This window comes from Crocodylus porosus, unplaced genomic scaffold (assembly GCF_001723895.1).
Source record: "Crocodylus porosus isolate Cpor-Errol unplaced genomic scaffold, CroPor_comp1, whole genome shotgun sequence".
Taxonomy (NCBI): Eukaryota; Metazoa; Chordata; order Crocodylia; family Crocodylidae; genus Crocodylus; species Crocodylus porosus.
Window position 1 is genome coordinate 44833991 of NW_017728949.1, and position 14868 is coordinate 44848858.

The 14868-nt window shown below is 41.1% G+C and overlaps 1 protein-coding gene across 2 annotated transcripts in view; it reads left to right on the forward strand.

Moving 5' to 3' along the window:
- The window catches only part of LRP2 (LDL receptor related protein 2), a 179069-nt gene that overhangs the window by 101577 nt on the left and 62624 nt on the right, over positions 1 to 14868 (forward strand). For both annotated transcript variants that reach the window (XM_019553734.1, XM_019553736.1), the window contains exons 38-44: positions 292 to 1212; positions 1770 to 1935; positions 4203 to 4361; positions 9247 to 9536; positions 10322 to 10525; positions 10919 to 11161; positions 13694 to 13819. In XM_019553734.1, the coding sequence (XP_019409279.1) occupies positions 292 to 1212; positions 1770 to 1935; positions 4203 to 4361; positions 9247 to 9536; positions 10322 to 10525; positions 10919 to 11161; positions 13694 to 13819 (2109 nt within the window). The remainder of the gene's footprint in view (positions 1 to 291; positions 1213 to 1769; positions 1936 to 4202; positions 4362 to 9246; positions 9537 to 10321; positions 10526 to 10918; positions 11162 to 13693; positions 13820 to 14868) is intronic.

Sequence of the window (14868 nt, forward strand, 5' to 3'; positions counted from 1 at the left end):
AAAGGTTGCCCTCAATTAGATGTGTGTAACTCCGTGTAAGTTAGTGAGGATACAAGGATGAGTCAAGAATTTGAATCATGTCATTATGTGGGGCTGTTCTGTTTAATTCCTCAGAATGAGCATCTCTTTTTAAAGTCTTTTTCTGAAGAGGCAAATACCCTAATTTGTGAATTCCTAGGATCTTTGCTCACCATCATTTTGTGATTCATTATTTGAAGGTATCAGATGGTATTTCTCAGGATTCGAATTAAACTGTACATTAACTTCTCCTTCTTTTTTTTGTTTAATCAGGCAATCTTTATTTTACAAATGCTTTCCTGACAGAAACTTTTGTAGAAGTTTTGCGTTTAAACACTACTTATCGTCGTGTTCTTCTTAAAACCAGAGTGGATATGCCAAGGCATATTGTAGTGGACCCAAAAAACAGATACCTCTTCTGGGCAGATTATGGACAGAATCCAAAGATTGAACGTGCTTTACTTGACTGTACCAACAGAACGGTGCTTGTATCTGAGGGCATTGTCACACCTCGTGGCTTGGCAGTAGATCACAGCAATGGCTATGTTTATTGGGTTGATGATTCATTAGACATGATTGCAAGAATTCAGCCAGAAGGAGGTGACACTGAAATTGTGCGCTATGGTAGTCGTTACCCAACTCCATATGGCATCACAATTTTTGAAAACTCTATGATCTGGGTGGATAGGAACTTGAAAAGAGTCTTCCGAGCCAGCAAAGAGCCAGGCAACTCAGAACAGCCAACAGTTATACGTGACAACATTAATTGGTTAAGGGATGTTACCATTTATAACAACCATTTTCAATCACAGTCACCTGTTGATGTCAACAACAATCCTTGTTTGGGGAACAATGGAGGTTGTTCTCATCTGTGTTTTGCACTGCCTGTTCGGCAGACATCCAAATGTGGTTGTGCCTTTGGCACTCTAGGAAGTGATGGCAAGAGTTGTTCCATTTCAACAGATAATTACTTGATCTTTGCTGCTGAGAATGCCCTTAGAAGCATACACTTAGATCCTGAAAATCACAGCCCTCCATTTCGCCCACTGAATGTGTTAAGAACTGCAGTAGCCCTGGACTATGACAGCACTAACAATCGAATATATTTTACCCAAAGTTCTCCAGCAGGAACAGGGAGAATCAGTTACATCAGTATTTTTTCAGGAACTGGAACTCCCACTGTAATTGCTTCAGGTAAGTGGTGTTAAGCATAATCCAAATTAACTGGATATTAACAAAACAAAATTATAGCACCTGCCTGCTAGTTAAGTAATCATAATAAGTTTATATTAATGATCAAGTTAGACCACTTAGTTAATATATGATATTAAAAGCTTCTGCTGATATTTTGCTTAACTTTTTCCTTAAGTTCTTATTACATCTTTATCAGTATTCAGGCTCAAATATGGAAGCATAAGACTAGTTGATGTTTATTTCCAGTAACACTATGCAAATATATAGAAAAGCAGGCTTCCTGCCTCTGTAAAAAAGACAAACTAGATAGAACAGGGGATGGGACATGGATAGAGGCAAGTGGTTGGGATGCTAGTTGGCCACATCTTGGTAATACAGGTCCTTAGATTTTAATTCAGGCAAATTTCTGTTGATGCCACTGGTGCCTGATCTGAACGAATGCCTCTATACTTGTTCCATTATGAAAGTGGGTTGATTTGAAGAAAAGTATTATCTGTGTTTCAGAAAGTTATAATGAAGAGATCCTTCTCTCTTTTGTGTTTGCATGCATGCCTAAGATTTGGGAACTCCAGATGGCATAGCCTTTGACTGGATCAATAACAGGATTTATTACAGCGACTTTCTAAACCAGACTATCAGCTCAATGGCTGTGGATGGATCCAACCGTACAGTGATTGCCCGTGTTCCACGACCTAGAGCCATCGTGTTAGATCCTTGCAGGGGGTATGTGTTTATATTCATGCAGCAGAGTTTTCATTATAGTGATATTATTAGCTCAAAGAGGAGCCAGTGACATTGTCTATAGTTAAAACTGCCTAACACTTTCCATTTTAAGATAAGGAATGCCTATACACATGCTTTGACATGTTCTAATTATAATGTGTCAGAGTAGACTTGATTATTCAAGTCCGATGGAGAATTCTAAGTAGAACACTCCAGAGTGCTGCAGTATCATGTGTATTCAATATAGTGGCAGGGGCACTTTAACTAAACAAGCTTTAGTTAAAGTGCCCCCTGTGGGAGTGGAAAACCCCAGAGAGAGGTGACCTGCAGGAGGAAGCCCCCTGAGGGACTCCGGGAGAAGTGAGGGAAGCCGGGACCAGAATCCCTCACTGGCTAAGAAGATCCCCCACCTACCTCCAGTGGCAGAGGTGGTGACCCCGGCCCATAAGTTCCTACTCACTCCGCATTGGCAGGCGTGCAGGAACCACCGGCATAACTGGAAGTCTGGTGACAGCAGAGCCAGTGGTCAACTGCCACATTATGGAGCAGCACAGCAGAGGAAACAGGATCTGTGGCTCCAGCACAGAGGAGCCAAGTAAAGCCCAGCAAAACCTGGGGCCCTGACAGCTCAAAGGCAGGAAGAAGCTACAGGAGCAGTGAGGGCTGAGGAGCACTCCAGGAACAGGGCCAGAGGAGCCACGCCAGGTCCTTTCCTCACAGTAGTGATAACACATGGCTACAGTAGGAGCAGACCTTTGCCAAGGGATGCATGAGTGATGCCTATGGACTTTTTTCTCTTTCATTTTCCTTTTGTATTTGTATGAACTCTAGTTGCTAGTAGGGACATTGCTGGGAGAGTGTACTGAACTGAGTAACTGAAACCCAGATGACTGCAAGGGTGAATTAAGGCGCACTTTATTTAAAGGACCAGATGGTCCAAGTTGTCTCTAATTGTATGGCAATGGCATGAGCCCAGGGCATGATTTGATTCAAACACTTTATTTAACAAAAAATGGAAGTCTGATGTCCCAGATGGCAATTGTCAGTGCCATAATTGTATGAATGCATCAGAAATTCTAATCCAGATGGCATGTGGAAGGGGCTCTAGGGGAGGCAGAGCCCTGATCTTCACTCTTGTGCAGGGTATACTACAGCCAAAACAAGACGTAGGCCTCGTCAAAATCCAGGCTGTCCAGACCAAAGGCCTGTTTCCCCAGCGGGGAGGTGCATAGCCTCTGGCACAGCCCATACCAGAAACGTCGCTTACACACCTGCAGCCATTTTGAATACGCATAATGCTACAGCGTTTTAATTAGTGCAGCTGTCTGGGAGCTGATCCAATTAAAACGTCCCTTCCTCCCCCCCAGAGCACACCCATAGGTTTCAGTTGTTTATAAATGTTGGGGCTGAAATTTTCCATGGTGTCTCAGGCTGTTTTGGAGGGAAAGTTTTGACTGAAACAGTTCAACTATTTCTGAGAACATGGTTGAAGAAAACCATGAAAATAAGTTGTCTCCTAGTTAAAAATTATACACCTCTGCGATTGAAAGCATTTGAAATGCACATCTTTATTTGTGTTTGAAAACTTGTGTTTGAGATTTGGCAGAAGGATCATCCTGGTGTTAGGAAGGTGTTTTTTGCTGTTCTCCTGGAACAATTTCCAAGTTTGAGAGGAATATATCTGTATCAGTATAAGAGAAATATCTCTGTATCAGCAGGCAGGAGAGCTTGCAAATCAACATCTAGCATCAGTTTAGATAAAAACAGTAAGGGAGAGCATCAGTCTGCCATTCATCTCATCTAGGTGGACAAATAAATGGTGATTACTGAAAACAAGGATTCTGTGAGAATAGCATATCCCTAGGATTGGTTGTTACTGCAAAGATATCTCTCTGTCTAGGTTTTTATGCATTTTTATTCACAGCATCCCTGAAAGGGTAGGGGATAATATTACAGTCACAGTTCTACAAATGGAAAAACATGGGAAAGATGGTGACTGACTTTCCTGACGTGGCAAGGAGCTGGGAATTGTATTCATATTTTCAGTGTACCAGTACACAGAGGTTCCTCATCAATGAAGGGGTCCTTGTTAGTAGATCCTCTTGCAGAGTCAGGGTTCTAATTAATGGAAATGATTCTTTCTTCAGAATACCCAGTTCACTCCTCAGTTCAGTGAGAGACGCCAGGTCACAGGTATCTTGGGACATAACTGAGTCCTGTGGATTTTGTTTGCCAAAGAGATAACTTTGCCATTGTCTGATTGATAGATACATGTACTGGACAGACTGGAGCACCAATGCAAAGATAGAAAGAGCTACACTTGGTGGAAACTTTCGAATATCTATTGTAAGCACCAATTTGGTGTGGCCAAATGGACTTACCTTGGACTATGAGGAACAGCAGCTTTACTGGGCTGATGCAAGTCTGTATGTATTTGTGGCTTGGTTATGTTGATGTACAGTAGGATTTTTTTTTTAATAATGTATTTATTTAGTACTTATTTTCCTCCATTTCTCAAAGGAATTGTGTACAGTCTTATGGAGCAGTAAGTATTAATCAATTAATGGCTTTGAAATTACATTGTAATAATTAGTAGGTATGTAGTACTGTAATTGGTTAGCCATATTGTTATTTCTGACTCACATAAGATGAACAGAACTGTAGGCCATGTTCTACTTCAGTCAACACTTTATTGACTTTAGTGGCAGTTTCCACTGATTTAAGTAACAAATCTTTGAGGTGACTGGTAATTCCACATACAGTTAAATTTATTTATTTTCAGGTGCACGTATTAACTGCAGAATTAAAGTCTTTCCTGAAATTCACATTGAGCTAAATCTAGTCTGTTGTATCATGGCATTTTTACCTATCATTGGTTTATTTGTTCTATACTTAATCCTGGACTTGTTTTTTTAGCATCTTCTCTAATATGTATATTTCTGCTGCACGTCTTCTCTCCTCATGAGGATTCACAGACGCTTCTCACCTGTGGAATTTGGAGATGGCCCAGTTTCCTCCCTAGAGGCTTCTGGACTGAGCCCTGCCCTTAACACAGGCTACCAGAATTTCTGCTCCTACCAGTGGAACATGTTGACAGTTTTTCCCCCCAACTGCTTTGTTTTTTAAATTTAATTTTTATTAATTTTCATGCGGTAGCTCCTTCCTCTACCCCTCACCCTAGTCCAAGAAATCAGGACTAGGGTCCTAACTTTCTGATTTTTCCAACACTGCACCTATTCAGCAGGCTCCCTCTGTTTCCAACAAAGTCACAGAGAGACCCTGCAAGGATCCAGCTGAGTCCAAGAGATGCTATATGCAGATTTTAAGAAGCTTCAGAGGATGATCTGTGCTCACCTGTGACAAGCCAATGGGGCTTTTAGATAGGAGGGCTGGGACCATGAGTTTTACACAGAGCCAGAACTTTACTCTGGGAAGCCTGATCAAGAACATTAGGATTCCCATGCAGACTAAAGCCCCTCACAGCCTGCTCCAGGCTAAGTCTTGCAAACTCTAGAGATGCCCTCTGCCTGCAAGGGAATATCTGATATTCAGATATCAGGGTCACACCTTGTACTGTATAAATTCTTAAAAATACAGGAGTGCTGTTGTCTTAAGCAACTCTCTCAATCTGAACAAAATCATAGAAAAAAAAGACCATATGTGCTTTCACCAGTATCATACTGGGGTGAAGTCTAGTAGCCTATATCTCATAATGGTCAGTACCAGGTGTTTTAGGAGAAGGTAGAATACACTGTGGACAGTTATATAATAAATTAGCCAGAGGAGAAGTTTTCGCTTACTTTCAGTTAATTACAAACTTGTTTAACCTTCAGTTAATTAAAGCCTGAATATTTATATCCGAAAAAATAAAGAATAATCTAAGGTCAGACTTCTCTGCAGTAATGTCTTCTGCTGACTTCAGACATGAGTGACAGCCAGGGAATCTCCACTGAACCCACAGTGAAGATCAGACTTCTGGGAGCAGTGACTTCTCTTTCATCCTGATGTAAATGGACTGCAGTAAACAGCCTGGGCATAGGAAGAAAAATGTACTTTAGCAGGGCATTTCTGTACATTCTGTACACCTCATTGATACATTTTGGTGTTCAGAATTCAAACAAGGAATTCATTCCTCAATCAGGTCAAATTTAATTAGGGTAATATGGAGAAATAGAAAGATCTTGGACATATGTGGCCTCTTTGTTAATTTAGATCCTTTTTAATCTTTTAATTTAAAGCAACAATCACAATTTTCCTGGGATCTCAGTTGCATTAGAGATTTTCTGAGATAGTTCTGGGACAGTTTTTTCCGGTCTTGCAACCAAGTATCATGAAAAACATGTGTGCCAGTCATAGCAACTTTATGTGGGTATACAGGACTCGCTAAATCAGGTATCCTCACATGTCAAGATTCATCACTCTGGCCAAACTAAACAAACCTGGGGCCAGCTTTTCTCATCACGGCTACTAATTATTAAAACTATGTCATTCTATTTAAGGATAAAAAGCTGGCCCCAGATTTTTCTTATTTGGCTAGTATGATGAAGTTAAGAATATGTCACAGGAAACTGTGGAGTTAAGGGAGTGGGGAAGAGCAGCACAACAGTCTTCTCTTATGGATCAAAGTTTACAGCAATCACCACATAATGAAATTGTCAAGATTTTGGAACATAGGCCATGCCTATGAGTTCTCCCATTCACCATGTTAGCAACTGCACATCCAAACATTTCAAAATGTGGTTGTAATTGACACTCTGTTATGCCTAGGTAGGGGAGGAGAGGAGAGCACAGTTATAATATAACCCCCTTTATGTTTACCTAGTCTTAGGCATTCTAGGACTTGCTGTCAGTTTAGTTATGGTGGCAGAACTAAGGCAGAAGAGATTCTTGGTCTTGTGTTCTCATAGTTGCTATAAGCAAGATGTTAAAATCCTGCACTGGTTAGCTTGCTAGATACTTGAGAAACTGTTTGTATAGCTCCCTCCACAAGGTCCCTAGTGGCATTTGGAATAAGGGTGTGATATCTGAGGGATATTTGCAAAAGTAAGTTTTCATTCCCCTGTGAAACCACCATCTGATAGGAAGGTGCATCTACCTTAGTGCCAACCTTGAATTATTTCAGTTTCAAAGCTTTTGCTTTCTAAGGAAGTTTTTTGTCTGCCTATTACTTTTATATAATAATTAAAATTCTGCTTTGCCCTCCATAGTTTCATAGTTTCTAGGGCTGGAAGGGACCTGAGCAGATCATCTAGTCCGACCCCCTGCCATGGCAGGAAAGAATACTGGGGTCAAATTACATCTTTCTCACATGTCTATAAATCACTGCCTTGTACTTCCTGTTAGTGATGAAAGGGGAGAGGAGCTATATGGCAAAAATGTGAATTGCCTTATCTGATAATTTTGTTTCTGTTAGGAGCTTCTTTCTTATTTCGGCCCCCTCCTTCCTCCCTGGTAGTTTGGAACATAATAGACGTTTTTCTATAAAGGGGAATTTAAACATATATTTGCCTGGAGTTTAGTTAACACAGGTTAAGTGTTTACTGCTAACGACTAGTAGTAAGTCACCAGAGCGTTTCTAAAACTTCAGAAAAATTCTTCTGGTGGCTTGAACTGAAAGGTGAAGCTAAGTCTTGGAGTCTGACAGTAGCACTGAATTCCGTAGGTGAGAAGCATTGCCCATTAGTTGTGATAATCAAGGAGAGAAGCTGTTAGCAGAAAGAATATTATCAGCTAAGTATTTTTCAATCCTCTGCCTTCCTTTTCTATGTGCTGCCTACATCTGTTCTATGACTGATAAGCCTTTTTTCAAAGTCTGAATGTCAAAGTACATTGGAAATGTCATTGTTTTCAGAGCAATTTCCAACTTTTTTCTATTCAGCTGATATTTTCCACATGCACACAACACTTTGTAACTTTTATTTCTGCAGACACAGATGAGCTTTATCCTCCCTTTAGCCACACTGAAAGGAAAGCAGCAGAAAGTAGCATGGAGATTGCACAACAGGTCCTTAAAGGAGAGGAGAAGAGCCCACATAGCTTGCTTCATCCTGTTACTTAGCTAGCAGCAGCCCTGCCATGGAAACACCACACTTCAGTGGGTTGTCTAATCAGGAGGACATCAGGAAAGGGTGTTAGGATCAGCCTTTTTAGGGCATAAGATTCTTCACACTTGGTTTAAAAGCTCTCCCACACTTCCCTTTTGCTTATGACTGTCATCTTCTAATTTTCTGCCAAGCACTTTCTATCACCTGCATAAAACCTATTTCCTATTTCTTGTAGAAATTCTGAATTTTGTAGTCTTCCAAAAGACAATCTTTCCACTCTCTGCCTTTTTCTGGTCTTTCTTGTTCCTGTGTAGTTTATTAGACTGCAGCATCTTTGAAACAGAGAGCTTATTTATCTTTCTGATTTGTGTGACAAGCATTTTTTTCTTTCTAAACACAATTTTAAATAATAATGCATTGGTAATTATAGTGCAAACTGATTCTTCAGCCAGCATTATACCGTATTCCTGGTGTGGCTTTCACTGAAAGAAACATATGGATGGGAACAGTTAAATGGAAATCAGTGGCAAAATGGCATGGAAGCCAGTAGTACTGTTAGGAATAAAGGATAGCAACCTATTAATGTGGACATTACTTGTCACAAAATCTGTAGGATTGAGCCATGTGTCTGTTGCCTGTGCATCTCTGAGATTTTGCTTCTAGGGTTGTGCTACTTATTACAGACAGTGCTCTTAACAGGGGAATCTGACCTAGAAGCCACTGTGATTATTTTATGGTAACTCTTCTACCATGTGCTTATTCATGGGAAAATCACCCAAGTTTTATGTATTTACTGTGTATAAAAATGCTGTTTAGATGTTTTTTCCTGGTAATATGAGTTTAGTTTTACATTAGTGACAACTAGAAAGAAAGTTTTCATTTCCTGGTGCCTTTGTACTTTTACTCAAGAATACATCCAATTCAGGGCGTGTTTTTCAGAGAGGATAATGAAATGTGTGTTCATTTTAGCTGTCAGAGTAGTTGGTTAAAATTTTTCTTTTAAAAGCTGATTGTTTCCAGTATGTAAGCATTTCCATACTGGAAGATTATGAAGCATGTTTACTATTAGCATTTTCAAAGCCATTACTGAACCTTATTATTACTGAACCAGTAGTTTGAAAAGCCCGGGATGTCAAATACAAACTTAATAAAGTACTCTTATATTTAATTGATGAGAAATGTTTACAAAGAGTAATTAAATACTTGTATAGATAAACGAGTTAAAGGTTATGTTTTTCAGGCATTAGCATTTCCTCATTTGTTTTAGACAGAAGATTGAGCGATGCACCCTTACTGGTACAAATCGTGAAGTAATTGTTAACACTGCTCTTCGTCCATTTGCCATGACCTTGTTTGATCAGCACATTTACTGGACAGACTGGAACACCAGAAGCATTTACCGAGCTAATAAATATGATGGTTCAGACCAGATCACCATGATCATGAATTTGCCACAAAGGCCACTGGATATTCATGTTTGGTCAAAAAGCAAGCAACACCAGTGCAGCAATCCTTGCAACCAGTTTAATGGTGGTTGCAGTCATGTTTGTGCACCAGGTAATTATTTTGGTGATGATGAATATAGCAGAACTTATAATGAGCTATCTTTAAAAACTCATGGGAATAGCTAAAGTATTCTTCAGAAGTGGGATACGTCTCAACTGAATTAAAACTGTGAACAAATTAAATGTTGTGATCTGGCAGCAGATTGAACTGTGAACCTCCAGAACTCAAAATCATAAGCTTCTATATCTTGAAATGAAGAGGACTCCTTAGCTGGGAGCCGTAACACTTATACTCTCTCAATGGATCACAAAGGAGGCTCTATAACATATATGCACCAGTGGATTATAGCGGGAACTCAGAATGGTACCACCTCCTACTAAGTACCCTACAAAGGAGTGGCCTTAAGCTGAATGTGTGCAAGCTTGAGAGAGGCTCTGTAAAATACCTTTGGGATAAGGTTTTTCAAAAGACCCAAAGCCTGATTTATAGAGCTATTTAAATGTCTTAAGATATAGGTGGCCTCTGGGAGTTAGATACCTGGGCACTTTTGAAAATTCCATTTATATTACTGGGAGTTGGGAGTCAAATCCACTCCCACTGACTTCAGTAAAAGAAGAGTTACTTCATTACCAAATGACTTTGAAAGTCCCACTCTTAATGTTAAGGGCCTAGCTTTTTGGCTGATATGACCATATCATTTGATGGCATAGAATACGGTCTCATTTGGACTCAAAAAGTAAGAGCAACTCTAAACACTTTTATAGAAAGTCTATAAATGTCTAGAATGTCTTGAACACTTCAATTTCCCTTTTCTTTTAAATCTCAAATACATATAGGGCCTGCTGGTGCAGAGTGTCAATGTCCTTCTGAAGGCCATTGGTATTTAGCTAATAATAACAAGCACTGCATTGTGGACAATGGGACCAGGTGTGATGCAGGACTCTTTACATGTCTTAATGGGCTATGCATCTCAGAGCGATGGAAGTGTGACAATGACAATGATTGTGGTGATGGCAGTGATGAACTGGAAAGTGTGTGTGGTAAGCACTTTAATAACTGTTAAAAAGTGACACAGAACTCTGTTCTTCTTCTGAGGTCTATCACACTAAATTATTGACTTGATGATTATGAGATTCAGTTGCGTAGCAGTCCTTTGAAGCTGCTTCTAGATTTTGTCATCAGGTGTTTTTATGAGGACAAATTTGCTTGTGAAACAAGAAGGGATATTTAGGATTGCCTTTAAATCATATTTACCTGATTTTACCTTTCTACTTTCTCTAATTCCAATGTGTACTTTACTTTTCATGCAGTCCGTTTTGCAGCAGTGTTTGTCTTGGCAGGTAAAAGAAGCATTACATTTTCCATTGCTACCTTAGTCAAGGAATTAAAATGACATTCCCTCCATGAATTTTCTTCATTTTTATCCCCTGTAGCTTTTCATACCTGTCAGCCAACAGCTTTTACCTGTGGCAATGGGCGTTGTGTTCCATACCACTATCGCTGTGATCACTATAATGACTGTGGAGACAACAGTGATGAGCTGGGTTGCTTGTTCCGAGCTTGCAACTCCCACACAGAATTTACATGCAATAATGGGCGGTGTATATCTCGAGAATATGTCTGTAATGGTATAAACAACTGTTATGATAATGGTACATCAGATGAGAGAAATTGCCGTAAGTTCATTGTAACTATTTTATTTGTAAAGGAATACGACAGTATTAGTAAATGAAAATGCATGCATTTTAACATGTATGCTGCTTTATATGATATTGAAGCAAAACAGATTGATTAAAGATATTTATGAGAAATTTGAGAACATTAATAATAACTATTATTATTATTAGGCCTGTCCAAATAGGGAAGTATTTGATTCAGATTTGGCCAATTTAGAGGCCAGTGATTTGATTCGGCGATTCGGATCACTGCCCTGAATCAATTCAGCCAAATCAGCTTTGGAAGATTCAGCACTGATTTGGAGAGATTCGGGGATTTTGATCAGGTGGGGAGAGGCAGGCACAACAGGGCAGCTCCTCTGGCTGTGCCTGTCTCTCCCCAGGCATGGAGGGCCATGGGAGAAGCCCCCATGGCTGTCCTGTCCATCCTCACCCCCCGCCCCGCCCCAGCCTAGTCCTGGCACTTAAAAAAAAGAAGAAATAAACCTATACTCACCAGCTGCAGTATTTGGGGTCTCTGGATGCTCGTGGCAGAACCCCCCCCACACACACACACAGTGCTGGGCAGTGAGAGGCAGTGGGGACTGCTTCCCTGCTTGGTACCCATGCGGCAGCTGCCCCATGGCATGGATGCAGTGCAGCTCGGCAGGGTGCTGTGTGCTGCCTGGGACTTGGGGCTACTGGTGCTGAGTGCTTCCAGGTTCTGGTTGACTGCTGGAGCCACCCCAGCTCCCAGACAGTGTGTGGCGCCCTGCCGAGTTGCGCTGCACCCACGTGATGTGACAGCTGTCACATGGGTGCCAGGTCGGGGGGGGCAGCAATCTTCTCTGCTCCCCCACTGTGCTACTCTGCTTAGGGGGGCTCTGCCACAAGCCCTCAGAAGCCCCAATCCCCACTGCCAGAGCCTGTGAATGCGGGGCTTTTATTAAGAGCAAGGAGGCTGGGCCATGTCAGGGATGGGGCCGGGTAGGGCAGCCATGGGGGCTTCTCCTGTGGCTCCTCTGGATGTGCCTGCCTCTGCTCCAGTGGGGGGAGCCTCAGGGGCTCTGCCCTGCTGCTGCTTGGCCAACTGGTGGTGGGGATGGGGCATAGCCCACATTCCCAGTGCTGCCTTACTTGCATCAGCTCTGGAAGCAGGGGCTCTGCCCTGTTGCTGCTTGCCAGTCCGCGCGGAGCCCCTGGGATGCGGGTGTGGGAGCACTGGAAGTGGAGGCTCTGTGCTGCTGCCACTTGCCTCCTTCTGCCTGGAGCGAGCAGCGCCTGTATCCCCCACCAGAGCTGGGCAAGTGGCAGCAGGGCAGAGCCCCTGCTTCCAGTGCTGCTGTGCCTGCATCCCACATCCCTCTGCCCCCCTCCTGAAGTAATGTGTCTCCCCACCCTGGCTGGGCAGCTTATCTGGGCCCCAGTCTCATGCTCCCCACACCCCTTCCCTAGCTGGAGGCAGCTGTCAGCTGCCTGTAGGCTATGGCCGAATCTCTGAATTGGCTGAATCTTTTCCAAATGGATTCAAAGCATTGGAATTGATTCAGAGCTTTAACTTGGTCTCATGCTTCGATTCGGATTTGGAGAGTCGATCCCCAAATAGGACTGAATCTCCTCTGAATCAAATCAGCTACTAAAGCTTTGCACAGCCCTAATTATTATTACTATTGACTACTACTTGAAGCATACTGTATGTCCTTGATCCTGCAAAGATTTATGCATGTGCTAACCTTAACGGGCTGTGAGGAGCCCTGTTGACTTCAGCAGGACTAATCATGGTAAACTGAACACATCTTGTCAAGACTGGGAATCAGATTTGTGGAGCAAATTTATTCTGTAGGGTTCTACTGTGAAGTTATGCTAATTGCAATAGGCAGCAAATATTTTCCATGTTACTTTATGAGTTACTATGTCTTTTAATATCTATTTTTTACAAAGCTCAAAGACTATGAATTGGTTTTCTTTTCTTTATTGGTTCAGTATTTATTTCAAAATAATAGATTGTTTTGTTATTATTCTGTTTAGCAAAACACAAAGGGCATTTAGATTAATATTGATAATTCATGTAGTTCATTTGTTAATCAGACTGCACTGTTTTGAAAATATTTTGTCAGCATTTTTTGCCATTAAAATTCAGTCATCTGAATTTTCGCATAGAGCAGTACGAAAGAAATGGTCCAATGGAATTTATTTCAACATGTGAAGTAAAATGACTGGAAAATGTTTTGTTCTTAGTCTTTAACTTCCCAACTCAGGGGAAAATCACACAGTAAAATTGTAAAAATCTATTTTGTTTTAATTTACTGTGGATTTCAATGACAGTAAAATGTTTGCAGGTCTTTTAGCTACTCTTGAGTACTATTGGAACCATTATATTTTTTTGGGGGTAAAACTAACAGGGTATGACTTAAGTGACCTTGAAAGATACTTCTAAACAGTCTGAATACTTAAAGAGAATGCTACTTTTAATATTGTGTTTCAGTATAATTTAGTTTAGTAGGATAAAAATGTTCTAAGATATATTTCTCTCCTATATTTCTTCCCTTACAGCTGAGCGCACTTGTCAAACTGGTTTTACAAAATGTCAAAACACAAACATTTGCATTCCTCGAACATATTTGTGTGATGGAGATGATGACTGTGGAGATATGAGTGATGAAAGCCCTACTCACTGTGGTAAGTAAATAGTGCCTTAATTACTTTCATACAGTAATTTATTTCTCTAGCTCTTGCCTTTGGTACGGGTTCAAATGTTCTGTAGAAAGAATAAATGTTTATGTGGTTACCATATTTACCTGAATCCAAGATTACTTCAAATTTAAGATGACCCCCAATAATTAGATTCTGTGCATGGAAAATTATAAATGTGTTACAGTTGTCCAAGTATAGAATCGAATTATTAGAGGGTCATCTTAAATTTGTCTCCAACTGCAGGGGGAGGGCAGGCAGCCTAGCCCTAGCACCTTGCACTACTTGCCCCTTCTGGCTGCACTCCAGCTTTCTTCCCCCAGTCTGATTCCTGACCCTTGCTGCCACCTAGCCCAGCTCCCTCACTGATGCTTGATTCCCAGCTCTTGCTACCTCCCTATTTCCTTTCTGATCCCTAACATGCACTGGTGTCCCATCCCCCACCTACTGCCCCATTCCCTGTCCGAATCCCAACATGTGCTCCTGCTTGATCCCAGATGTGTGCTTCTGCCTCATTCCCCACCTGATCCACTGCACATGCTGCTGCCTTGCCAATTTCTGATGTTCTGCTGCCTGATCCACTGCCCAATTCCTGGCGTGCAGTATATACTCTCGTATGCTTGCCAATAACGTGGCCTCTGTTTTCCTTCTTATGACAACAGCCATCATGTAGCATATTAAGGATCTTTTATTCATTCTGGTTATTTTGCAGGGTAGCTTTCAGGCCAAAAGTTTTTTTCAAGGTGACCTGAATTAAACACACTCTTCTGCACATCCCTTCACTAATTTCTTAATGCTAGAATGACATCCTTTTTTTTAGTCCACAACATTTTCTAGAGTGTGCTCTTTTATTTTTTCCAAGTGATTATAAGTATATTCTAGAATGCGCTGAATCTTTTATACTTGCTTTCAAATATTGTGCAAAATCATCTAGTTTTCTGTCAACAGTAACTACTCAGTGGGTGTACCTACATGTGCACTGCAATGTACATAAGCCTATTTTAATGTGCATTAAAGCATCGCTAAAACCATATTCT